This window comes from Hemicordylus capensis, chromosome 3, assembly GCF_027244095.1.
Source record: "Hemicordylus capensis ecotype Gifberg chromosome 3, rHemCap1.1.pri, whole genome shotgun sequence".
Classification (NCBI taxonomy): domain Eukaryota; kingdom Metazoa; phylum Chordata; class Lepidosauria; order Squamata; family Cordylidae; genus Hemicordylus; species Hemicordylus capensis.
The window spans coordinates 30,739,364-30,766,665 of NC_069659.1; the positions used below are offsets into that span (position 1 = coordinate 30,739,364).

The window sequence follows — 27,302 nt, forward strand, 5'->3', positions numbered from 1 at the left end:
ATCCAATCCTGCCTTCTGGGCAGAAGAGAACAAGTCTTTGCCCTCTTTTGTGTTACAGCCTTCCAGATATATGAAAAATGCTCTTCTGTCCCCTCACCCTTAGTCTTCTCTTCTCCTTCACCCTTGTGGGAACTTAGGGAAACATGCTCAGTTTCCTTCAACCTTTACTCATCAAGCTTATGAACACAGGAACATAGGAAGCTGCCTTATACTGAGTGAGAACATTGGTCCATCTAGCTCAGTATTGTCTGCACAGATGGTCATTGGCTTCTCCAAGGTTGCAGGCAGGATGCAGGAGTCTTTCTCAGCCCTATCTTGGAGATGCCAGGGAAGGAACTTGGAACCTAAATGCTCCTCCCTGAGTGGCCCCATCTGCTAAGGGGAAGATCCCAGCTCTCATCCCAGCCTGTTTCCTGGATCCTCACCCATTTTAACTGCAGCACCCAGAGCTGGACACTGTACTCCAGATAAAGTCTCACTGAGATTTCTTCCTTGGTTCATGGTTGCATAATATGATCACATGGCTTGTAACCTTACTTAGAAAGCATGTGCATAGTTAACTCCTTTTAAATTTACCACTGCCCTGGTGGCGCAGTGGTAAAACTGCCGCCCTGTAACCAGAAGGTTACAAGTTCGATCCTGACCAGGGGCTCAAGGTTGACTCAGCCTTCCATCCTTCCGAGGTCGGTAAAATGAGTACCCAGAATGTTGGGGGGCAATATGCTAAATCATTGTAAACCGCTTAGAGAGCTCCGGCTATAGAGTGGTATATAAATGTAAGTGCTATTGCTATTTCTATTGCTAAATGAAAAACCTTGTTTGTGTGATTTTCAGTTTGTCTACTGGTCCCTGCAAAGTAAACCACACTTATATGTTATGCTCCCTTACAGATTATGGGAAAGGAAATGAAACCTTTCTGAGCTGTAATTGCTTTGGCCCAGTGGACTTCCAAAAAGAGTGAAACTTTTCCCACAGGCAAGAGGGGGAATTATCCCATTGAAATCATCACCGGGGTACAATCAAGCCAAATAGAGCTTTAGGCAGCGCATTTCAGATGTCAAGTGCCAAAAAGATTTAAAGTCTAGTGCCTAAATTCATCAGCCCAGGAAGATCAATCGATAGTACTATGCCAGCAGATTATCTCACTAATCTTATAATCCCTACCCATCAAAGGGCCAGGTGCAATGCCTTCCCCTCTGCAGTCTTAGAGGGCAGATTCAGTAAAATTCAGTTCTCAGAACATATCTGCCCCTGTGGTTCAGAAACAGTTGACAGTGGGGCATGTTCTCTTGTGTTGTATTTTTTATTGTGATATGCATAATTCCCTTGGATTGATTGACTGATTGATTGACTGACTGATTTTGTATACTACCCCAAACTTCCATCTCTGGGCAGTTTACAAAACATAAAACAGATTAAAAATAGAAAACTTTTTAAAAATTTAAAACCACAGTCAATTTTAAAAGCTTGGGTAAAAAAAAATAAGTCTTTAGAGACTTTTTAAAAGTTGTCAGAGATGGGGGAGGCTCTTATTTCAGCAGGAGGCACATTCCAGTGTCTCAGGGCAACAGAGAATGCCCACCCCTACTGCTGATGAACTTCTCCAGATGATCTCAATGGACAGTGAGGATCATAGCAAAGAAGAGATTCTCCTAAATACCCAGGACCTATGCTCTTTAGGGTTTTATAACTTATAACCAACACCTTGTATTTTGCCCGGAAACTTATTGGGAGCCAGTGTAGCTCTTTTAGTACAGGAGAAATATGGTGCCTCCAAGATGACCCAGAGACCACCCTGGCTGCCGCCTTCTGTACCAACTACAGTTTCTGGACTACATACAAAGGCAGATCCACATAGAGACCATTGCAGTAGCCAAGTCTGGAGGTTACCAGCATATGTACCACTGTCCTAAGGTCATTTATTTTAAGAATTGGATGTGGCTGGCTTATCAGCCAAAACTGATAGACAGCACCTCCGGCCACTGCCTCAGCCTGGGACACAAGGAGAGGTTTGGATCCAGAAGCTCTCCTTCTGGAGAAGTGTGACCCTATCCAGAACCAGCAGGTCAAAACAGTCTCCTGGGTTCCGGCCCCCACAATAAGTACCTCTGTCTTATCTAGATTCAGTCTGAGTTTGTTATCCCTCATCCAGCCTATCACTGCATTCAGGCAGGCATTTAGGAAAGTTATGCCTTCTCTTGATGACAAAGGCATAACGATAGGGGGGCGGGGGGCACTTGCCCCGGGCGCCATCGTTGCGGGTCATGTGTGGGGCGCCGCCATGACCCCCGCCGATTCCCCCCAAAAAAATTTTTAATACAAATTTCTGCAGCTCAGCCGCAGCAGTAGTCAAGGGAGCGTGTCGGTGCCCCCTCCCTCCCCCCACGAGTGGTCCTCCCCCCCATTGGCATTGCTGCTGGCCTGGCTGGCTTGGTGGCGGGCGCCGCGGCGGGCGCCTTTAATGCTCACTCTGCTAGTCACGCTGCGCACGTGCAACTCGGCCGGCGTGCCGAGTCGCGCTGCACATTAGTCATGTGCACGGACCGGTTCGGAGGCCATTCTAAAGGCCTCCAGACCAGTCCGGACACGGGGTGGTTTTGGTTCGGGTGGGGGGTTCCAAAATAGTACGGGGGGGCTTTACTTACCCCCTCAAGAATGCCGCCGTATTTCATTGAGTAAGCGGGTGGCGTACCTCCCTGCCGCCCACTTCATTCCCCCTCCTCTCGGCGCAGCTGCTAATCCATTCCTCCTCCTTTTGAATGAATACTCAATCGGGCGGCAGGGTATCTCCCAGTCTCTTCAATGAGCCTGGCTCGGCTGGCGGCCGCCCCCCGCAGCCCCAGGACCCCTGCCGCCCCTTCCCTTCCCATACTCAAGGGGTCGGCAGGAGAAATCCCCTGCCGACCCCGTCCCCTTCCCCGGCTGGGCTGCAAATGGCAGCAGGGACTGGGAGATACCCTGCCACCCGATTGAGTATTCATTCAAAAGGAGTAGGAATGGATTAGCAGCCGCGCCGAGAGGAGGGGGAATGAAGCGGGTGGCAGGGGGGTATGCCGCCCGCTTACTCAATGAAATACGGCGGCATTCTTGAGGGAGTAAGTGAAGCCCCCCCCGTACTCCTGTGGAACCCCCCACCCCAGTGCCGGACCGTAACTCCGCAGTTCCGTGCACACCCCTACTGCGCATGCGTGCGGTGCGTCTCCATCCTCCCAGTCCCAGCTCGGTTTGCCTGCACATGGCGGTCGCGGAGCGGAGGAAAGGAGAGCCGAACATTGTTGCTGGGGCTGGCTGGGGCTGCAGCAGGCGCAGGCAGGAGCAGCAGGACACACGGACACTGACCCAGCACGGACAGCCAGGATTCGGCGGCGGGCGGGCGGCGGGTGGACCAGAGTCGCGCTCGCGTAAAGAAGCATGGCGGTGGTCACAACAAGGTGTGTGTTTTTCAATCCCCCAGCTTCACAGTTAGCATCGATCAAGCCGGAATCCAACATCTCTCCCCGCCACCCCAACCACTGCCGTATCCTTCCCGCCCCCCCTCCTTTTTTTCCAAGGGCTTGGGCGATGCGTGCAAAGGACACCACATTTCAATATATGGAAATGACCAAGCCCTTATGCAAACAACCATAAATCTAGAGACGGGGCTTGGGTGGTGTGATTTCTCTCACGCGCTTTCCTTCACCTCCAAGGAGCGTTTCCCGCCGGGATTTGAGATGCAGGGCAAGATCCCCACAATCCACACTCTTCAGCACGTGGGGGGGAAATCACCAAAGCATGTTTGCACACAGGGCAATCCACAGTTTGCATTGCATAGGATTGCTAGGATCCCTCTCTCCCCACTAAACCTGCCAGATTATTTGGTTTTTTCCCCACCCCACCCTGAAATAAAAGCGCCACCTACTTACCTACTACCTACTACCTAGCCATAGTCTCCTTTCCTTAATTTTTTTTTAAGGAGGGGGGCGATTAATAATTGCACAAAACACTTTTATGCAAATCGCAGATCATATTTTATGCAAATCGCAGATCACATGGCACCAACTCTGGGGAGGAAAGAAGGAAAAAGGTTTGCCATAAAGCTAAAAATCAGAGAGTTCAAAAAAACAGCCCTTAAAAGAAAAATAGCAGCCTTTTTAAAATATATATATATATATATATTAGTATAATTTTATATTGCTGGCATTTTAAGCCCCTCTTTAAAGCCCACTTCTTGAACAAGCTCTCCCCCAAACAATCTTCTTTTTCTCTCTTTCTCCTCCCTTACCAACAATCTCCCCTTTGACTCCTTTCCTTATTTCTATGCTGTTTTTTCACAAAGCAATTCACAACATGGTTAAATACATAATAACTATGGCTGATATCCTGACTAAATTACTGAAGGGAAGTCCCATTGAAATTAATAGGACAAGTTACTCGTGATATCACTTGTCCCAAAGCAAAGCAACATAAAACAGCAGACAATTTTCAGCAAGATAAGTCCAAATAAGATAATGTTGAAAATGAAACCAACATTAAAAGTCAGGAATCAAGCATCCAAAGCAAGATGGAACGTCTTCACAGCCCTTTCTAAAACAGCTAATGTTGGGGCCCTTTCTAAAACAGCTAATGTTTGAGATACAAGCCAACTCCACAGGGTTGTTGTGAGAAAAAACCTAAGTATAATGTAGTATGTATCATCATAGCATCATGATTCTGATGTTTGGGATACAACTTGTATCCCAAACATCAGAATTATGATGCAATGATGATACATACTACATTATACTTAGGTTTTTCCTCACAACAACCCTGTGAAGTTGGCTTGTATGATACATGTGTGTCAGTCAGATGTATGCTGGGGGAGCGGCGGGGAGGGGCGCGGCGGGGGGGCGCAATTTCAGTGCTTGCCCCGGGCGCCGTTTTCCCTAGTTACGCCTCTGCTTGATGATGTTAACACTGAGATACATATTCCATCTGTATTGAATGTATTTAGCTGTATTCCAACTTGAAACTAATTGTAACCCAGTTGTGGTCTGGTAATATACTATATTTTGATTCCAGGTCAAACCAATCTTGTTTCCCAAGGAGATCACTAGAGCAAAGGTTCCAGAAGACAGTCCCTCTTATTGATGCCTATGTCTCTGGACATATCTGTTCCCTTAGCGGAAGCACTAAAATGATCAAAACTAAAACTCCTAAATGTGAAACTTACACATTCTGAAAAGTTTCAAAATGTTTCAAAATCTTCTTTCTATATGGAAAATGCCAATGATACAGCTGGGTAAGATCTTGAGGCCACCATGAAGAACCCTCAGCATGCCAAAAAAAGAGAGAGAGAGAGAGAGATCTCCGTGCTTTCTCATCCACCCCTCCATGGTTATACTGCCACAGTCCCACTGTGCTAGTTGTTCCACTTTGAGATAAGCATTCAGAATGAGCTCAGAATTTGAAGTGGTTCAGAATGGGGACCCACAGTTTCCGTTCTCCTGGGGGACAGCTTATTGCTGACCTGGTCTTCCACTGGAGGACCCAGGCCTGGTCCTTATACTGTCTGTCCTCAATGCTGGCCAGTTCTGGTTTAAATAGCTTTGTAGAGCCCACACAACTGCTCCAGGGCTTTCCCCCCATTTCCTGTTCCTTTCCCCATTTCCCCAGGTTGCCTCATTTCTGTTCCCTCCCAGCCCCTTCCATTCCTTCCCTCCATTTCCCATCATGCTCCTGTCCCACCCAGCCACTTCCTTTACATGCCAGGTTGGGACATTCCAAGCCAGGGTGTTGGCAGTGCACCCCAATATCACTCTTTTCCCTCACCTCCCTCCTCTATTGCTGGTCCTCTGGTGGTGCCACAGCAGCTTGCCAAGGAACCACACACTGGCTGGACCTTCCCAGCCAAATCATCTGTCTGAGGAAGTATGGGACAGTGAAACACATGTTAAAGATGTCCAGGTATATGCCTGATTCTTGCTTTGCAGACTCAGCCTCAAAGGCACAGCCAAACCCCACCTGCCTTCCCCACAGCCCATGCAGGGAATCCAGCTTCGAGCTGCCATGCTTCTTCCATGAGATTATAGCTGGTTGCCTTGCAGGACCAAACAGGAATGTTTTGTTCTCACCTGAATGGCTGTTGGTGGGAACATTTTTCGCCGTCATCTCACTGGTGTATGTTTGACACTGGGGGGTGGTAAGTACGGGTGGGAACCATCTACTAGCATAGTTTTGGTCACCCTGCAGGTGAGTGCAGGTTTGGGGAGGTAATTCAAAGAATGGTGTTCAACCAGGGGCACCTTTAAGGAGAAATGGGGTTTACATGGGACAGCCCCTCAGGTTTATGTGACCCAAGGATTTGGGGGAATTAACCCCTTTGGGGGTATGCTTGGGCTCACCCACACAGAGCTTGGGGGCTCAGGGGCAGTGATATGGACAGTTCTCCCTCGACTTGGGAAACCTTGTGGCAAAGAGGAGGCTATGGCAGTCAGATGACTTTTGGCAGTCTCCAAGCCTGGTTGCTTCACCCAGCAGTGGGAAAACAGTCCTGTTGTGAGGCTGCCCCATGGGGTGAGAAGTTGCCCATGCTCTAGTTACAAATACAAATACAATGAATATTTATATACTGCTTTTCAACCAAAGTCCCCAAAGTAGTTTACATAAATATAAATAAATAAATAAAATGGCTCCCTGTCCCCAAAGGGCTAGTTATACGTTATGCTAAGTATTGCAGATCCTTGTCAGTTAGTTCATAAAGTATGGCCCTAGTTCAACTTACCATGCCCGTCCTATCCTCATTGGGATTTGTGCAAGGGGGTGGAGAATTTCTATTGTGGTAATCCATTTCTGATCTGTCCTACACAGTAGCAATGCACTCAGAGGCAAATAAATCAGATCAAAAACAACACACACCGCTCTTGGTTCAACTTTTAATTGTGGTTGTTTCATCTCAACAAACCCACTTGAGCACAGGCAAGCCGTGTTATAAGAAGGGGGGACTCATATGGTTCAGTCACAGCAGAAAAACCTTGCATCATTAAGTGCTGTGTCATCACCAACACCTTGTTTATCCTCTACCTTTGTCTGAAGCCCACATATGAAGCCTGATATGCAGCGATCACTCCATAGGCCAAAAGTCCCCCAGTTATGTGACTTGCCCGTCAAAACGTGCCCACCTTCACAGGTGAACCGGACATTGCTGGCTGCTGTATCATCAAGAAAAGGCCCTTGGGGTTTTTCCACTCTCAAACCGAAGGAAATAAAGTTCCCTTTGGGACAATACTTAGCCTCCGACCAATTTCCCCACCTGCCAAAGAAAACAATGATTATAAGATTCTGATAAATATATTAAATATTAAACCATTGCATACTGTACAAATAACATCTCATACATTTTGAAATGTATTGTCAGCAAGAGTGCATGGATACTGCAGTTTTGAGATCTTGCATAAAGAATGGTAGACCATGTAGATCCATCAATCAATCAAAATGTATTACAATCTTAGATCAAATCAAATACAAACAGGTAGAAAGGGATGGGCACAGAACTGTTTTTGCCATTTCAGTTCAAATCTGAATTGGATTTGAACCAACCTGGCCTGGTCTTGTAAGATTCCCTGTCTGGCCAAACTGGGTCTGGTCCAGTTCAAACACGGAAATGGGCCGAACCGGTTCATGGGTCGGTTCGGGTATATATTTGTAAAGGGGAATCCAGCAAGGATTTCCCTTTACAAGTAAAGTACAATACCAAGCCTAAGGAGGGAGGGGGCAGAAGAAAAGGTATTTGCAGGCCCATAAGCTATTGACAGCCATTGCTTCCAATGTCCATCCAAAAAATACAACACATAACATATGCAACTCTGCCAGTGCAATTCTTGCATTCTGCACAAGTGCCCTCTTGCATAAATGCCCATACTTTATGTTAAAAGGCAGGTGGTACATTGCACAGTATGTCAGCCAGAGAGAGCTCAGAATGATTCAGACAGATTCTGTCTTTGTCAGTAGAGCAACAGTGAAAGCAACCCAGGCCCTTCTACAGATCAAGGAAGAAATTCAAGAAATTCAAGAAATTCAAGAAGAAATTCAAGAAAAGAAAGCAAAAGGTCACTCACGGCCCAGTTTTAGACTCAATGACTTGGCCCTTAGTGCAGTAGAGGCGAATGCCATTCAGAGCTGTATCATCATACCATATACCCTGGTGTGCCTGTACCTGGTGGTGAAGAGAAGGAGTGATGATAACACTGATGCTGCACTCTACAGCTGCCCACATTTTGTAAAATTAAAGCACAATGTTTTCAGTGGGAATTAGCCATTCACACTGGCTCCCTCCCTGCTGGAATTGGATAGCATCGTACTGGTCCAGTCAGATAAACGATGAGCAGCTTCAGCACTAGTCATTGCCAACTAGTTGTGCAGAACAACTGCTAGCCAAGCTTGGGTATTTGCATTCACATCTGCATCAGAAAACAGCAACTTGTACATCCAGCCAGTCCTGTGGGACCCAGATGGGCAAGCCACAGGAGAAATTCAGTCTTGTTATTGGCACTTAGATAACCCCTTCAATAACCTTGCAGGCCTCAACTGGCTTTGTATTTTGCAGGAGATGTTCTTCATCTTCCAGCAATGAAGCTCCTAACCTGATTCAAGTTATTGCTACACTAACAGGTTCATCTGAAATTTGTTTGTTTGTTTGATTGATTGATTGATTGATTGATTGATTGATTGATTGATTGATTTCTTTACCACCCTTCCAAAAAACCGCTCAGGGCGGTTTAAAAAGAGAAATAACAAATAAATAAGATGGATCCCTCTCCCCAAAGGGCTCACAGTCTAAAAAGAAACACAAGATAGACACCAGCAACAGTCACTGGAGGTACTGTGCTGGGGGTGGATAGAACCAGATCCTCTCCCCCTACTAAATAAAGAGAATCACCACGTAAAAAGGTGCCTCTTTGCCAAGTTAGGTCCTTTGCTTGTCCTTTGCTCATGGAGGCAGAGTTTGGGCTCCCTGATGTAATGTGCTGCTGACTCAGATGGATGTTCTACAATATTTCTAACTTCACCCAATGTTCAGCCTGTATTTTTGTGTAAAGAAGCCAAATCCTACAAAGGCATGATGAATCTTCAGTGACTCCCCCTAAAAGGGAAACCAGAATCCAAGGAGCACGGCAAACCCCTAAGACTTCTCAGTGCTCCAGGAAGTGAGGCAACTATGGTAATGCAACACTATCACCTTCCTCCATACTTGTGCTGACATCTGCTTTCCTGTCCTCATCAAAACTAATCCCAGCACCATCATCATTTTCTTGCCTTCTCCCATTCCTTTAGATGATTCCTTTATGTACTACTATTGCTTCACCTTTGCCTTTTGGGGTTCTAAAGCAGTTGTCTGGGGAACGTTCAAAAGAAAGGGTGGAAGCAGTGGCAAAACCCTCATTGGACAAGGGGACAAGAGGACAAGTGTCCCTGGGCTGCTGGTGTGTGGGTGGCTGCCGTGGTGCCCTCTCCCCTGGGGCACCAGCTTGTCTTCCACATGCAACCAGCTATGAACAAAACCTTCACCGGTTGGAGTGAGGGTAAGAGGAACAGCCCTTGCCCCACTCCTTTCCACCTGACAAGTGAAGGGCTGTCCAGGCCCCCACCCCAGGTTCTGGCCACACCCCATGCATCAGCATCCCATGCATTGACTCATTTCTTCCTACCTTTCTCTTCCTCACTCAGAGGAAGAGAGAGGAAGAAAGGCAGCAACCAGCTGTCATTGATACACCGGCTGGCAAGGAGTGGGGAGGAGCTGCAGGATCACTTCCGGATGCTGGCCACGCCCCCTAGATCTGATGACAGTTGCAAGGGATGTGGCCAGTGTGCACGCACAGTGGTGGGGGAGGGGAGAGCTGTAGCCTGTCCCCCGACTGCCATTGGGCTCCCTCTACCCCTGGATGGGGGAAATTGCTGATTGAAGCAGCTCCCAGACATCAAGGTGTCTCAATGGAGGGAGGTCCTAAAGTAGGGAGACTTTTACCTTGATTGCGAATCCACGAGCATAACCTTCAGGGCACAATTCGATTTCACCCCAGTCTCCGAATGGTCCTCCATTTTCCACTTTGAGGACTGTCCTATAATCTCGGGGTTCTTTTCTCCCCAGGCAGCAGGAGAATATCAAGAAGAACAAAATGCTGACAGGGAGAGCCATAGAAGATGCTCTGTTTTGGATCTACCTGCAAAAACCTAGCAGAAGAATAACAGCTCTGAGAATGGACTGTTGGAGGTTTGGCTGGAGGACATCCATCAATCAATTCTGCCTCTTGGACAGTGTCCCTGGAGGGAAACATGCTTACACTGGGTTAATGCTATACATTGAGGCACTTCACACGATTCATGTGAAGAGCCTTACCGGGCTCTGTAGAGAGAACAGGCTTAGCCCGCTCTCCCCGCAGAGGATCATGCCTGCAGCCCTGGGCAGCTGGATCGGCCACCCACATGACTACCAGCTCCGTCACAGAGCCATTGGGGGCTGTGAGGATTGGGGACCACACGGCCCCCAGAAGTTCCAGGATGTCCCGTGCAAGCGTGGAGGACATTCTGGAGAAACCCCCGAGGCCGGAAGGCTGGCTGCAGCCTATCGGTCGAGGGTCTACTCATGTGTCGTCACGCACCGCGGCGGCACACAAGGGGAAAAATGAAGTTAACAGAGTGCTCGCTCCATTAACCTCATTGAAGGGGAGGGTGAATTAAATGGGCTAGCCACCTTGGGCTCGCCTGCGAACCCGGTGGTTCCCACGATCAGTAGAGAGCAGACTAGGCTCCCTTCGCCCGCTTTCTACTGATCGTGGGAATAGCTTCATTGTCTGTCTGGCTTTTTGGACCATACTTTGTGTCCTACAAGCACCTTAAAGTTGCTGGCAATGTGGGTTGGATCCATTTCAATGTCCACAGCAAAGCACAATCAGAATATATTCTATAGACAGTGGGAGGGGTGGGGATATAGTGGGTGGATTTTTCTTTACCTTACATAAGGATTACATCTGGCAAAAATTGATCTTCCCTGTGTTTGGTCACCTGCCTGAGTAGACTTAGCTGTCATATATACACCCTTAACATTTCTGATGTCTCCCTCATGGCCACAGAAAGTCTCAGGTATAGAGAGAGAGAGGGAGAATTTGCCATTGCATAGCATAGTTGGGAGAGGATGCCTGAAATATAGATAACGACTGATGATTATATAAGTTATGTGGTGTCTAGTAATGGAATGTGAGTGTTTTACAGAGCAGGAATTCTTTGTGGGGTGGGGGTGGGTACTAGTACTTCTATGGGTACTATGCGTACTTGGTACCCTTGGGGCTCCAAGGGTGTAGTAAGAACCCTCCTGCCTCCGTACACTACAGCTATGCAATTTGTTCCCATTTGAGGATCGCCATCTTGAAGCCAATGCATCCTCATTGAGGTACCCACTGCAGAATGGAAGCAAGGAGAGTAAAGGTTCTCCTCCTCTGCTTCTGATTGGCTGACTGCAGGCTGAAGCTCAGTGTGCCCCTTCCCTCAGCCTGACTGACTGGCTTCAGAAAATTGGCACTGAGTACACCTTAAGTGTCACCTTAAGTGGCAAAAGGGGAAATGCTTGACTAACAAGCAGGAGGTTGCCAGTTCAAAACCCCGTTGTTACTATATCGGGCAGCAGCTATATAGGAAGATGCTGAAAGGCATCATCATCTCATACTGCTCGGGAGGAGTCAATGGTAAACCCCTCTTGTACTCTACCAAAGAAAACCACTGGGCTCTGTGGACACCAGAAGTTGAATCAACTTCACAGCACACTATCTTTTTACTCCCATTGAAATTAATAGGACACGTAGACTTGCGCCATTATTTTCAATAAGACTGATTATGAGTGATTTAGTGACTGGAGTCACCTGTCTCATAACTGTATCATTTAAATGTTTGTGTGAGTGTTTGTGTGTGTGCATATTACAAAGACACATATATTCATGACGTGTGTGTGTGTGTGTGTGTGTGTATGAATGATTGATATATATATATATATACGTGTGTGTGTGTGTGTGTGTGTGTAGTTAGATAGATAGATAGATAGATAGATAGATAGATAGATAGATAGATAGATAGATAGATAGATAATGAACCTTTTGCCTCACAAGCCTTTTGGAGTTCTTTGACAGTATCAGCAAGTGTGTGGAAAAAGCTGATCCAGTTGACATAGTATACCTGGACTTTCAAAAAGCATTTATTTATTTATTTGTTTGTTTGTTTGTTTGTTTGTTTGTTTATTAAACTTCTATACCACCCAAACTTTCATCTCTGGGCAGTTAACATAAAAAAAAATTAAAACACATATAAAAGTTAAAACAATGCAATAATTTAAAAACAGCCATAAAATTAAAAACAGACAATTTTTAAAAGCTGGGAAAGCTCGGGTGAAAAGATGGGTTTTCAGGTGTTCTTTAAAAATTGCCAGAGATGGGGAGGATCATATCTCAGCAGGGAGTGCATTCCACAATCTCAGGGCAGTGACCAAGAAGACCCGTTTCTGTGTAGCCACCAGAAGAGTTGGTGGTTACTGGAGACCGATCTCCTCAGATGACCTCAATGGGCGGTGTGGGTCATAGTGAAGAAGATGCTCTCTTAAATACCTTTTGACAAAGTTCCTCATCAAAGACTCTTGAGAAAACTTAGCAGCCATGGGATAAGGGGACAGGTACATGGGTGGATTGCTAACTGGCTGAAGGACAGGAAACAGAGGATAGGTATAAATGGAGAGTTTTCACAATGGAGGGAAGTAAGAAGTGGGATCCTCCAGGGCTCTGTACTGGGACCGGTGCTTTTTAATTTTTTGTAAATGATCTAGAAGCATGGGTAAGCAGTGAGGTGGCCAGATTTGCAGATGATACCAAACTCTTTTGGGTAATGATATCCCAAACAGATTGTGAGGAGCTGCAAAAGGATCTCTCCAAACTGGGAAAGTGAGAAACAAAATGGCAAATGCAGTTCAGTGTTGGCTAGTGTAAAGTGATGCACATTGAGATGAAAAACCCCAATTTCAAGTACATGCTGATGGGATCTGAGCTGTCAGACTGGCAAGGAGAGGAATCTTGGGGTCCTGGTGGACAGCTCATTGAAAGTGTCGACTCAATGTGCGGCAGCTGTGAAAAAGGCCAATTCCATGCTAGGGATCGTTAGGAAGGGGATTGGGGGGAAAACGGCTAATATTATAATGCCCATAACTATGGTGCACCATGGGTATGCACCATAACTATGATGCATCCACACCTGGAGTACTGCATACAATTCTGGTCACCACATCTAAAAAAGGACATTGTAAAACTAGAAAAGGTGCAGTAGAGGGCAAGCAAGATGAGCAGGGGCCTAGAGCACCTTTCTTATGAGGCAAAGCTACAACACCTAGTTAGTTTAGAAAACCTAGAAACTAGAAAACACCTAGTTTAGGCTAGTTAGTTTAGAAAAAAGACAACTGCAGGGAGACATAAGTCTATAAAATCAAGCATTGTGTAGATAAAGTGGATAGAGAGAAATTTCTCTCACACACACATAACACTAGAACCAAGGGTCATCCCATGAAATTGACTGCCAGGAAATTTAGGTCCAGCAAACAGAAGTACTTTTTCACACAACTCATAATCAACTTGTGGAATTCTCTGCCACAAGATGTGGTGACAGCCAACAACCTGAATGGCTTTAAGAGGGGTTTGGATAATTTCATGGAGGAGAGCTCTATCAACGGCTACTATTGTGAGGGCTACAGGCCACTTCCAGCCTCAGAGGCAAGTTGCCTCTGAATACCAGTTGCAGGGGAATAACAGCCAGAGAGAGGGCATGCCCTCAACTCTTGCCTGTACGCTTCCAGCAGCATCTGGTGGGTCACTGTATGAAGCAGGATGCTGGACTAGATGGGCCTTTGGCCTGATCCAGCAGGGCTCTTCTTATGTTTGTATGTTCTTATACATATATCAGGCGGTATATAAATATGATAAATAACTTTTTTAACCGGTATGCACATATAAACACATGTACACGGACTAAATATCCCTATGGGGTACTTCAACTGAAGTCTGCAACAAAAGGGGTAAACTGGTTTTAAAAGGCTCTGAACCCCAGTCTAGAGGGGTCTGTAGGGTCAAGCCCTATTTGGGGAGAGAAGGAAAAGCTGGGTCTTTACCAAGCATGGTCTCCCTCCCAGCAAGTGAGACTGGCTGGAACATCTCACCACCACATTTCGAAACAAAATTTGAGGCTGGATAGGCAAACTGAGGCCAATCTCACAAAGTCAGGGGAAACCTTCAGCAAGTGTGGCCCTTCCTCCACTTGGGCCTCTCCCCGCACACGTTTAGGAAGAACAGTTTGGCTCAATGTTTGTTTGGCCTCATTTTATTTTGGCAGCAAGTGGTCAGCCCTGTTGGGACTAGGTCAGGACAAAGGCTGTAGCTCAGTGGTAGAGTATCTGCTTTGCATGCAGAAAAATCCCAGTTCAGTCAAGGGCATCTCCATTGTGAGCTGGGTACTATGAAGCCCTAGAGAACTGTTGCCTGTCAAAGTAGACAATACTGTGCTACATGGACCGATGGTCTGGCTCAGTATATAAAGCAGCGCCCCATTTCCCTCCAAACCTGACTGGGACGGAGACTCCTCCACCCTTCCCCCCTTGCTGTGCTCCTGGGAACAGAGCAGTGCAATTCTACTTACAGTCTCAGCACTGCCAGCTCTCCTACAGGAAGAATGAGAGAGACCCTGGGCAGAGCACGGAAATATGAATGTGGGCAGGGCCAGAGCACAGGGCAGGGCAGTGAAGGGCAGGGCTTGGCTATCCTGAGCAGCACCTGCCATGCCCTGCTGCTCCATCATTCAGTAAGCAAACAAAAGGCTATGGAGTGTGTTCAAAAGTGTTTCCAAAGCAGGAAGCCCATTTGCTTTTGAATTACAGAAGGGGGGTGCTTAAGAAAGGCTGGGGCATCATTTCAGGTTTCTGCATCAGGAATGTAGCAAACTGCCTTATACTGAGTCAAACCATTGGTCCACCTAGCTCAGTATTTTCTACACCAGTGATCTTCACTATTGTTCAAGCGGGGGTCACTCTGGCAATCAACTTCCGATGAGAGAGCCGTTTTCCCATGGTGATGACCTCTGCACAATACTGCTATGGTAGTGAGCCAAAAACCACGGTACCTAAAGATGCATACCAAAGTAACAATGAATGTGGCGAACCTAAAATAAAATGGAAAAGATATAAACAAGTGCTTTAAAGATAAACTAACCAATTTACAGAACGATATAGAATGATATGAAAAGTAGTATAATTTATATAAAGAGTAAAAAGCTAATAACAAATATACAGCACGTAACAAAATTCTAGAATATGTGGATGGTATGACAAAAAATGAAAGAGCAGAGAGCAAATGGTAAATATACAACAGGTAGTAGTGATGTAACAAGTAAATGATATGTCAAATAATGAAGAACCTGCAGTGCTAACATGAGGTTAGTGGATGAGAAAGAAGAATTGAATCTTGGATTGAACTTTGTACCTACAACAAAATATAACACTTTCAATACTAGAGTTGACTTATTTAAACTCATACATTTGATTAAATTGAAGGATCATTTTGGAGTTTCAGAAAAGGCTACTATTAAATCATTTAGACTCAAATCTACATTCATACCTCATAATTTTAATGCCAATATTCAATGTTTCGAAAGAGTAGTCCTTAGGGCTATACAATTATTGGAACAGAAGGATATAAAATATGGAGGAATCATCACTAGTTAGCAATAGAGTCATTACAGAAAAAAGATAAAAAAATATCATTAAAGAAGCAGATAAAGGAGGAGGAACTGTAGTAATGAATAAGAGTGATTATTGTCGGGAAAGGGACAGACAGTTGAGCAATAGCACAGCGTATAGAAAGTTACATGATGATCCTAGCTGGATGATTAAACTTCTTATTAAGGTAACTGTTCAAGAAGCTTTTTCACTGGGCTATATAGATGAGGCTACTAAAGATTTTCTAATGAGGGAAGAATACAGGACCCCAATATTCTATATTATCCCAAAGATGCATAAGAACACTCATCCTCCCCCAGATCACCCTATAATATCAGGCTGCAATTCTTTGTTGGAACCCCTTTCAGATTACCTAGATTTTTTTCTCCAGCCCTTCGTGGAATGACAGACTCGCTATATGAAAGACACAAAGCCATTTATCAACATAGTGGAGAATTTATCATTAGAAAAAGACATCTGTTTATGCACCTTAGATGTGGAAGCTTTATTTACTTCCATTCCCCATGTGGGGGCTAGAAATGCAACAGAGTATTTTTTGTTACAGAGTTGATCAGTCACAAACCCTCCCCCAACCCACACACACACACACATTTTCTTCTAGATTTGCAAGATATTGTCTTAGAAAAAATTACTTTAGATATGATCAAGACACCTATGGTCTGACTCAGTATATGGCAGCTTCCTATGTTCCTAAAACAATTTAAAACTTAAAACAAGGTTACAAATATTAAAACAGTAAATCTAACTAACTAAAAGCCTGGGTGAACTGATGTGTCTTGATCGACTCCTTAAAAGTTGTCAGAGATGGAGAGGCTCTTATTTCAACACGGAGCACATTCCAGAGCCTCAGGGCAGCAACAGAGAAGGCCCGTCCCTAAGTAGCCACCAGATAAGCCAGTGACAACTGTAGATGAACCTCTCCAAATGATCTTAATGGGAGGTGGGAATCATGGCAAAGCAGACATCTATCTATATATATAATTATCTAAGGCATACCCATGGCTAATCCCATGCATGGCAGTTCTTGCGAGAGTTTGCAAGCAGAAGCACTATGGTGATTGGGCAGTGGAGATTCCATATGCAGATAGGGAGGAGGAGCCTGTGATAGCAGAAGCACTGTGGTGATTGGGCAGTGGGGATTCCATATGCAGATAGAGAGGAGGAGCCTGTGATGGTTAAGGTCAGTTGGAATGCAATTGTTACAGGTTGGAAGATGTTCTTGACTGTAGAGGAGAGGAGTGTGTGTGTGTAGGCTGCCAATATGTGAATTAGATGAGAAAACAAGATCTGTTAACTCAGGGAGAGAGAAAAGAAGGGAGGGGAAGAGAGCAAGAAAGAAGGAAGGGCGAGGGATGGGCCCGAGCCTGTCAGCGGTCTGAGGGGAATGAGCAGCCATGGCGGCACCTATTGGCAGCAAGGAAGGGCCCTGTCAACCACTGCTGCTGTTTGGAGCTACCGAGGCAATTGGCAGAGGCAGGCAGGCAGGCAGGCAAGGGACAGGCCCAGGCCTGTCAGTGGCCTGAGGGGAATTAGCCGCTATGGAGATGGCAGCATCAAGGAAGGGCCTGGTCAACCGCTGCTGCTGCTGCTGCTGCCTCTGTGGGGAGGAGCAGGAGCGAGGTTTGGTTAGGGAGGTCTCTGGGCATGGGAGCTGCAGCTTGGCCAATAGGTGCCATAATGCTACAGCTGCAACCAAGAGGGGTGAGGGGGGTGGAGTAAAGAGAAGGAAGATTGACCAAGAGGGGTGAGGGGGATGGAAGTAACCAGATGGAGGAGGAGGAGCAGGAGTGCAGGTCAGGTGAGGGTGGAGAGATCTCTGAGGTGAGGGGGGCTGTGGCAGGGGGTGAGAGGAGCAATCAAGTACTAGCGTGTAGATGTTCTGCATGGGTTAAGCTAGTTCTCTTAAATACCCTATCCCAAAATTACTATAATGTTTTCCCTCAGTTTTCTCTTCTCCAGATTAAACATACCCAGCTTCTTCAACCATTACTCAAAGGACTTTCCAGACCTTTCACCATCTTTGTTGTCCTCTGAACCCATTCCAGCTCATCAATGTCCTTCTTGGCCACAGTATTCCAAATGGTTCTGACCCATGCAGATTATAGGGAAACAACTGCTTCTTGTGAGCTTGTCCAGTCCAGATCAGACTGAATCTTGATTTTGTTTTTTTCTAAAGTGTTAGCTATCCCCCTAGCTTTGTCTCATCTGCAAATCTGATAAGCATAATTTCTATTCGCTCCTCCGAGTCATTTTTAAAAATGTTGATCAGCACAGGGCTTCATGTTTCCCCTTTAGGTGGGGTCAGTTGGCTAAATATTACCTTCTTGCTTTAAAAATACTCTATTTTCAGAATAATTCACTTTGTAGTATGACCCAGGCCAAATAAAATCATCTTTTTGCAGATCTACTGTGATGGGGTTGTCAAAAATCAAACATATTGCATTCAGATATATGTACAATCTCTAGAGTCATCTAGAGATGTACATATATGTATGCTTTCTTGTTACTGAACTTCAGTATTTATCAAAACTTCTTATCATGAATTTATTACCTACCGCTAAACTAGTTTGGCCACATCAACAGAAGACTTGTCCTGTTCTCTCAATCAGGAAATAGCTATAGAAATCATTAAACATGCCTGAGATAAATAAGGTAACTGGTAAGGTGTGACAGAGATCAGATTTAGTTATTATTTCAAATGTCTGGTTCAGACAATACTGTTCAACTAGCCCTGCTCCCATTTGATTAAACATGAACACTTCATAGCAATAGCAATAGCACTTACATTTATATACCGCTCTATAGCCTGAGCTCTCTAAGCGGTTTACAATGATTTTTAGCATATTGCCCCCAACATTCTGGGTACTCATTTTACCGACCTCGGAAGGATGGAAGGCTGAGTCAACCTTGAGCCCCTGGTCAGGATCGAACTTGTAACCTTCTGGTTACAGGGCGGCAGTTTTACCACTGCGCCACCAGGGGCTCATAAACACTCAAACCTTCCCCTCATGGTGTGCTGTTCCTTAACCACATAGTAACACAGTTCATCCAAAGTGCTCCATTACACACACTCCAAATACTACCATATTTACCTAAATAGGACACCTCCAAATTTAAGATGACCTCCTTAAAAATAAATACAGGTTATACCTATATTTATGCAAAAGGGACTGAATTTAATATTTCTATTTCTATCAACAAGGAACTTGGGGACAGAAGTGCACCTTCACATTTTAATAATGTGGGAGTGGGGCCACTGTGAAAGTATTATCTGAACCCAATCCAAATTTAGTATACAAATGATGACCTTTATCCTATATTTCAATACATTTTGTCCATATGTAATATTGGAAGGAAGTTTATTTCTGAATAAAATGTTTAAAATAATAAGCTCCAATTTTCCTATTTCATTTATACAGTAACCTGTACTTATGAAATAAAATTTCTTTTTTAAACATCTCCCACTTTTAAAAACATTTTAAAATCCCACTGTGATTCCTGATAATCAGAAGTGTACTGTCTCCACAGATGAAGACCGTACTTTTAGTTCTAGTACCCATTAGCCAGACATAATTTCCATAATCATGGGGGTGGGGGGTAGTGTTAGTGGTAGTGGTGATAAAGTTGTTTGTGGCTGACATGCAGATTAACACTGCACACACGTTATAGAGAATGGGTATTTTCACTTCCCTTTGTAGCCTACTACATGTCCCTGAGAGCCATACAACCTTCAGGGACATATTTTGGGAGGCGCATAGGCTAGAGAAGAAAGGGAAGATCAGCAGAAACCCCCACTTTGCTGTAGCACATGTGCAGCATTAACTGTCAGCGTGTGTGTGTGTGTGTGTGTGTGTGTGTGTGTGTGTGTGTGTGTGTGTAATTAAACAAACCCAAGGTAGGAACTCTACTTTTTGTGGAAGTTATGATTTTGGCAACGGCAGAGTTACCTGCTTGCATGGACAAAAAAAACTCTGCTTCCCTCCATTTCCCCAAAAGCTCCCACTTTTTTTCCAATGAATTTAGAATCAATTTATTACAGCCATAGGCCATACAGAGAACATACAAAGATTAAAACAAGATTAAAAGCAAAATATGCCAGCAGTAATATAATACATAATAATCAGGACAAAACAATAGCTCCTAAGAATTAGATCTTAAACAGGATCTTAGTCTAATAGCGACATAAAAGAATTTTGCCACCACCTTAGTAACCTCATTATCTTGATCCTCAAGACAAAAACAATGAAAACTAGCAATTTCAGCTTGTTTCCTCCCACCTCACCCCCCATTTTGTCACTCTGACAATATGATTCCAAAAGAGAACAAGAAGATTTGATTCCCCATAGCCAAGTCTGTTCCCATTGGGATAACAGTCCCAAACAAAGCATTATTTGCAGGTGAATCTAGTAAATCACATGTGCAAGGTATATCAAATAATAATAAATAATATTAATAATCTAAATTAATTATTTAGATTAGTCTAAATTAGTCCAAACCCAGCAAGGTCTGGTTCCCAAGTCATCTGCCCAACATTCACCACCCAACTTCAAATATAGGTTACAAATGGGCAGAAATGTTGGGCAGAAGGCTGTGGAACTGGACTTTGGCAAGTTCAGATGGCACACTTTCTGGGAACACACACTCCCCAGCAAGCTTTGGGTTTCCTCCTACTTACCGTATTTACCTAAATAGAAGGTGACACTGAATTTAAGATGATGTCTCAAAAGACAGAGGTTAAATACAAGTTATACCTGTATTTTACCCAAAAGAAAGAGGACTCTGAATTAAAGATGACTCCCCAACATCTCCATATTTAACAGAAAATAATTGGGGGGGGGGCTTGTCTTGGATTTGCATAAATAAGGTGGCACTATCAGCCAGTGTGAAACTGCTTGCTGAGTCTGAGCATTTCTTGACAGAGACCAGTTCTGTCAACTCTGACGATAGCTTACTTGAGTCTCAAGACAGGATATTTCTCAGCACTGCTGTCCTGAAAAGTGAGGATGCTGGGGAATGATTTTGGGATCAAAGCATATGCTCTGCTACTCAGCTATGACCCCCTTCTTCCACCCTCTGCAACAGTTCCATTAAAATTTTGTTTTCTCCACCTTGGTTTGCCAAGGAGTTTAATCTAGGACGTCCTCTAGTCAAACTGAGAATTGTGTCTGTTGACCAACAAAACAAAGGTACAATGCAAACAAGCAAATGCAAATCCAGCATCAATGCAAATCCAACATCTTTCCAAAACAATGGAAGTTGGTGAATGCTTACACAAAGGATATGAGGTGGGGGAGAGTGTATATTAGGGGGGAAACCCACAATGGGATTCCTTTAGTTTGGGTGCTGAAAAGAACATAGGAAGTTGCCTTCTACCAAGTACAACCATTGGTCTATCTAGCTCAGTATTGTCTTCACAGACTGGCAGTAGCTTCTTCAAGGCTGCAGGTAGTAGTCCCTATCAGCCTTATCTTGGAGATGCCAAGGAGGGAACTTGGAAGTTTTTGCATGCAAGATGCTCTTCCCAGAGCAGTCCCATCTTACAGTGGTCACAAACAGTCTCCCATTCAAATGCAACCAGGGCAGACTCTGCTTTGGAAAGGGGACAAGTCATGCTTGCCCCCACAAGACCAGCTCTCTACCCTATGCACTAACTAAGTGGCACAGATGCTTTGCATTTCCTGATGAAGATATAGAACAAGTAGAATTTATACTGCTGTTAAGTCCATATTCTGCATGCGGGCAGCCCGCCACCCCCACTCCCATACCCCCCCCCCACTCTCTCTCTGTTGTTGAAATCTTTCACTTAAAAAATATATATATATATACTTCATTCCCTTATATTTTCCACACACACACAAAAAGAATAGTGTCCATCTGTTTCTTTCCCTTTCCCTTTCTGAGTTTTAGCATTAGTATCTGAAAATGGGAACATAGGAAGCTGCCTTTTACCAAGTCAGACCATTGGTCCATCTACCCCAGTATTGTCTACATTGACTGTCAGTGGCTTTCCAAGGTTACAGGCAAAAGTCCCTCCCATCCCTACCTGGAGATGCCAGGGAGTGAACCTATGACCTTCTGCATGCAAGCATACAGATACTTTTCCACTGAGCTATAGCCCCATCACCTAAGTGATCTACAGAGCTCACATGTGGTCACCCATCCAAATGCTAACCCAGGCAGACTCCACTTAGCAAAGGGGGCAGTTCATGCTTGCCACTGCAAGACCAGCTCTCCCCCACTCCAAACCAGCTCTCCTCACCTGGAGAGTGTATAGAAAGAAAGATGATTGTGGCATCTACTCAGCATCAGGGAGAATGAAAAGAAGATACAGGGAGACTTTCGCCTTCAGTGAGAATCCATTAGCATGACCTTTGGGACAATATTCGATTTTCCTCCAATGACCACGTTTCCCCCCATTATCCACAAAGACAAATCCTGGAACAAAGCAGGCTTCTGCATCCCAGAGGTCACAGGAAAGGATCAAGAAGAGCTCATTGCTGGTGGAAAGCTGCATGGGAGGTAGCCTGTTCAATATCTCACGGCAGAAATAGAGCTGATGATAACAATAGCCTTAAGAAGAGAGGTTGCAGGGAAAGAAGGTATGCCCTGGGAATTTTGGCTAGATCCCTTCAAAAACTCCATGAATCCCATTTTTCAGTCATTGCCTGTAGAGGGAAGGGTAATTAATATGGGCTGATGGAATGAAGTGCCTGACTGCCTTTTTAAAAGTACATATTGATTCTGATCAACAGCTCAGAGTGGCTTGGAATTTGGACTGGATCAGTTCCATGGTCCGGACCACAGCACACCTGACAACCAGAAGTACTCTATACTAAGTGAAAGGTAGGGCAATAGCAGTGTACAGCTATCTTTATTTTGATCAAGGTGATGTTGAAGGAATTGTTCAACCCTACCAAAAATGCTCTGATTCCTTTTAAGGGCCCAGAGTAACTGGAAATTTATTTGCTTGTTTTAGGAAATCATAGCCCTTCCCTTCAACACAAATTAACCTGTTTTGAGACCCCAATTCTGGCTGGATCTCTTTGGAGACCAACCACACCTAGCAAAAACTGATCCTTCCGATATCTGGGTGACTTGGCTGTGACTCCCTTGGCCATCATATGGACACCTTCACCATTTCTGTGGTCCTTTTCTGAACTGCTATAGTAAGAGTCACTGTACTGAGGAAAGGAGAATTTATAATTTATCTCCCAAATAATGAGGGACCATTTGTCGTTGCATACTGAGGATAGGGTGTGTGAACCTTGGGTGATGGCAGCAGGGTAGAAAAATCTGGAAGCCAAGATGGAGGAAAGCCAATAGTGGCTCTGGGTCAGCCACTTATCTCTCAGCCTAACCTACCTCAGAAGTTTGTTGTGAGGCTAAACATAACCATGTTTGGGTTCCTTGAACAAAGAGCAGGATACAAATGCATAAACAACAAAGGAGTCCCATGTCCCCCAGCAGGTTCGGCCCTTTTGTGAAAGAGAAGAAGAAACTGGATCTTTGCCAGATGTTAGAAGTGGTCCTTTCATGAGGCAAGGTGAAGTAGTTGCCTCAGGTGGCAGATTATCAGGGTGCCAGCACGCCAATAAGATTTTCTCCACAACTGCCATCAGAGCAGCTCTTCCAGACTGATTTGGTCCTTGTAAGCTTTGGGGAAAGCCCCTTTCTTTGCACTCCTTGCAAAATTACAAGAAACACAAGGGAGGAAGAGGGGGCTGCTGGCAACCTTTCCTCTTTCCCGCACTACTTCCAAAGTTTGCAAGGATCGGTATTGAAAGGGGGCTGGCCTCAACCAGGGTCATGAGGCAATGCAGCATTGAGCACCTCACCTCAGGTGCCACAAATCCTTGGGCTGTCCCTCCTCATCTTTTCCAGCAAGATATGTGACTGAAGCAACCTTTGACGACCAAATGTCGGTTAGATAGACACGCTGCAGTCAAAACCGCAACATCAACAGAAACGTTCAGGAAGTGGGTGCCCCTCCCTCCTCTTACCTCACCCCTACAATTTTTAGCAATTCAATAACTGCTCAGTTGAATTCTTCCCCCTTGCATTTACCTCATTCAAGTCTGCCAACAACTGGTCAAGCTTATATTCTAGCTTGGACGAAGGTTTGGTCCACCCTTCCTCCCTCACCAAGCTGCTTGGAGCAGAGCAGTGCTTCACAGTGATCACTTTTCCTACAGGAAGAATAGATAGGCCTTGGGCAGAGCAGTAAAATTATGAATGTGTGGGCAGGGCAGGGAAAGGTGGGACATGACATGTGGCTGAATGGCAGATGCTTAAAGGGCAGTTTGCAGTGTGGCTGAGGGCCCAGACCAGAGGAGACGTGCGGAGCCCTGCATGTGTCTGATGCCCAGGAGCAATGCACCCACATGGGAGTGAGCCCCTCCTTCTCCACAGCCCTCAAGCCCTGAGCTACCCCACACCTCATTCTCTTGGTGGCCTCTGCCCCTTCCTCACCCACCCAGCAAGTCTCAGGGCACTGAAGCCCCTGATGCAGGGAGCTGTAATGGTCCTGGTGCACCTCTTCAGCCCTGTGGAATGGAGGAGCAGGCAGGAAAGGCCTAGTGGGGGAAATACTGGAAAAGCAGCTTGGAGTTGTTTCCAGGAAGTCACTTATTCATTTGCTCAGTTAGATAAGGAACAATCTTTCTTTAAGATCTTTACACATTGAATGACTTGTACCGCAAACCCGTCCTTCTTCAACGAACAAGCTGTTTCCAACTCAGTGGGCAAGTAATTTCTTATTTTTTGCTCCCTGAGAGAATGCCATGGAGGTGGAAGCATCGGTGTGAATGGCTGAATCCAATCAGGACTGTAACGTTGCGAAGGAAAGGGTTAACCCTTTCCCGTGCACCATATTCCCAATGAAAATCACATACACACAAAGCTACTGTTTTTCTGGATTTCTCACTAATCTACAGCCTTCAGCTTACAGGTCTCATTATTTCTGAGTCTTTTTCTGTTCCAGTCCCAAAAATGGCTGTTTTGAACCCACATACTCCTTTCATCAGCCTCTCGCCTTAGTTGGGAAGGTATCACCACTTGATAGCCACGCCATCTGTCAAAAGTAATGATTCCTACTTGGCCCCAGTGCATAATTTTGCTCCTGATCCCCTCTCACTCTTCCCTTCGTCTTCAATAACTCTCATCTCAGTCATCAATAGCCTCTTGCAGCAAATGCTTACATTGGATTTCATTCAGTAGGCAGTAACTGTAGCCTTTAGGTAAGAGCAAATGTAAAGACTACTCTTGCCTTAAGTGCTACTACAGTAGTCTTTGATGGCCATTCTTAGCCTGCTCAAGAGATCTGTTCAGAAGAGACAGCAGGAGAAGCTGGGTATGTTATTTGGGGAGGGAGGGGAGTATTAGAATTCATAAGTGTTAAAATGAAGTATGCAAAACACAAGAGGCCATTCTGGTGGCGCAGTGGTAAAACTGCCGCCCTGTAACCAGAAGGTTACAAGTTCGATCCTGACCAGGGGCTCAAGGTTGACTCAGCCTTCCATCCTTCCGAGGTCGGTAAAATGAGTACCCAGAAGGTTGGGGGGCAATATGCTAAATCATTGTAAACCGCTTAGAGAGCTTCCAGCTATAGAGCGGTATATAAATGTAAGTGCTATTGCTATTGCTAATATCATTGTCAACCATTTTGAATAAGAAAAGCTGAGGAAAAGAAGAAATATTAACAGCAGTGAAACTATAAAACAACAATCCAGGAGTGTCATTGGCATAGCCCATGGGGCACGGGCCCCGAATGAATTGCTCAGAGCCCCGGATCTCATCAGCCACCTCCGTGACCTCTTCCAAGAAGGAAGGGCAGTAGTGGAGACACCTGCACGGAGGAGAGGAAAGAGCTCCTCGCCCTGACTAACTCACTGCTGAGTCCACCTTCATAGGTGCTGCATTATAGTGTTAGAGACTTTAGAAAACATGCATAAACATTATTGGAGGGGACCTTATTGAGTTTTGTTATCAAAGCGGGGCGGGGGCTGTGGGCTCAAGCCTCAGATCTTTTAAGTACCCAGCAAAATCCCTGCAACAATCCCCATTATTCCAGCATAAAATGAGCTGGGCTTCCCCCAGCAGCAGTAACTCTGCCCCCCACCACTTTTCACAAGCAAAAATATAGGGTTTTCCCTTTTGCTTAGAATATAAGCCAGCATGGTGTAGTGGTTAGAGTGCTGGACTAGGACCAGGGAGACCCGAGTTCAAATCCCCATTCAGCCATGATACTAGCTGAGTGACTCACTTCTCTCTCAGCCTAACCTACTTCACAGGGTTGTTGTGAGGAGAAACTGAAGTATGTAGTACACCGCTCTGGGCTCCTTGGAGGAAGAGCGGGATATAAATATAAAAATAATAATAATAATAAAATAAGAAGAAGAAGAACATAAGAACAGCCCTGCTGGATCAGGCCCAAGGCCCATCTAGTCCAGCGTCCTGTTTCACACAGTGGCCCACCAGATGCTTCTCTGCATGAATAGTGAAGGAGTCACACTTGTTTTTGTAGACTTTACAGACACATCCAATTTCAGCTCTTTTTAATGCCATCTGTTAATTTATGAATGGTTTGCAAGGATGCTTCTGGGCAGAGGCACCCTTTGGACCGGACTTCCGGGCAGAAGTCCGGTCCCCCACACCCTCGGGGGGGGGGATGCTACCAAGGATGTCCCAGATTGGGTGGCATGGGCTCAGCCAGGCCTTGCCCGGACATGGCAGGGACTGCAGCTCATCCTCCTCCACCGCCTGAGGAGAGCCAAAGAGTGCCAGAGCTGCCACCAGCCAGCCTGCTGCCACCATCTCTTCCTCCACCTCCATGGACCTCGAGCACCTATGCCACAGCCCTGTCAGCGTCCATACCCACTGGGTATGAGCCGCCTCAGCAGCCCCTCCAGCACCAAGCACTAGGGCACCCTCATGGCCACTGTGCTTGGGAGGGCTCCCTCCCTGGCCCCAGAAAATGGGGTGGAGAAATTGCAAGGCGCAGGGGCAGTTGTGCTTTGATTGCAGTGTGGACGGTCAGGTTGTGACTCCAGCACCAGGGTTGGCTGTGCCGCCTCCCACCACTCACCTGCACTGCATCAGGTGTTTCCCGGTCACCACCACCCTGTTATTTTCCTCTTGTGAGCTTCAGAGATAAAAGCAGGTGAGCCAGCAGAAGCTCTTTGTCTCCAGCCCAGGAAATTCCAGCATTCAGGAGGACGGTGAGAGCAAACCCCACTTTTTTCTCAGGGAAAACCCCTCCCTCTCCTCCACTCTTCCTCCCTCCCAGGTCTCCTCCTCTTCTTGCCACTGCTGCCATTTCGGCTGCCATCTCTTGCAGGTAAAACAGTACCAGGGATCAGCAGGCCAGACCCCCACAACAGCCAATAGGTGGCTGACCAATCACTGCCTGGGCTGCTTCTTCCTCCTGCGCCTCCCCAGCAGAAACGTCTGCATTCCCTCTCCCTTTACCCTACCCCGCACCTCCGCAGGGCACAGCCATGTCTGCCTCCATCTTCTCAGGAGCTGCCTGCAGCAGCAC

The 27,302-nt window shown here is 45.7% G+C and overlaps 1 protein-coding gene across 1 annotated transcript; it reads right to left on the reverse strand.

The window, feature by feature from the left end:
* Window positions 1-6,969: 6,969 nt before the first annotated feature.
* Window positions 6,970-26,887, reverse strand: LOC128351536 (vitelline membrane outer layer protein 1-like). Its single transcript, XM_053311147.1, has 4 exons — window positions 26,850-26,887; window positions 9,980-10,185; window positions 8,073-8,170; window positions 6,970-7,267 (listed from the first exon to the last, which is right to left on the reverse strand). Exons 2-4 carry the CDS (start codon window positions 10,148-10,150, stop codon window positions 6,970-6,972), a joined length of 567 nt encoding a protein of 188 aa, XP_053167122.1. The 5' UTR covers window positions 10,151-10,185; window positions 26,850-26,887.
* Window positions 26,888-27,302: the final 415 nt, after the last annotated feature.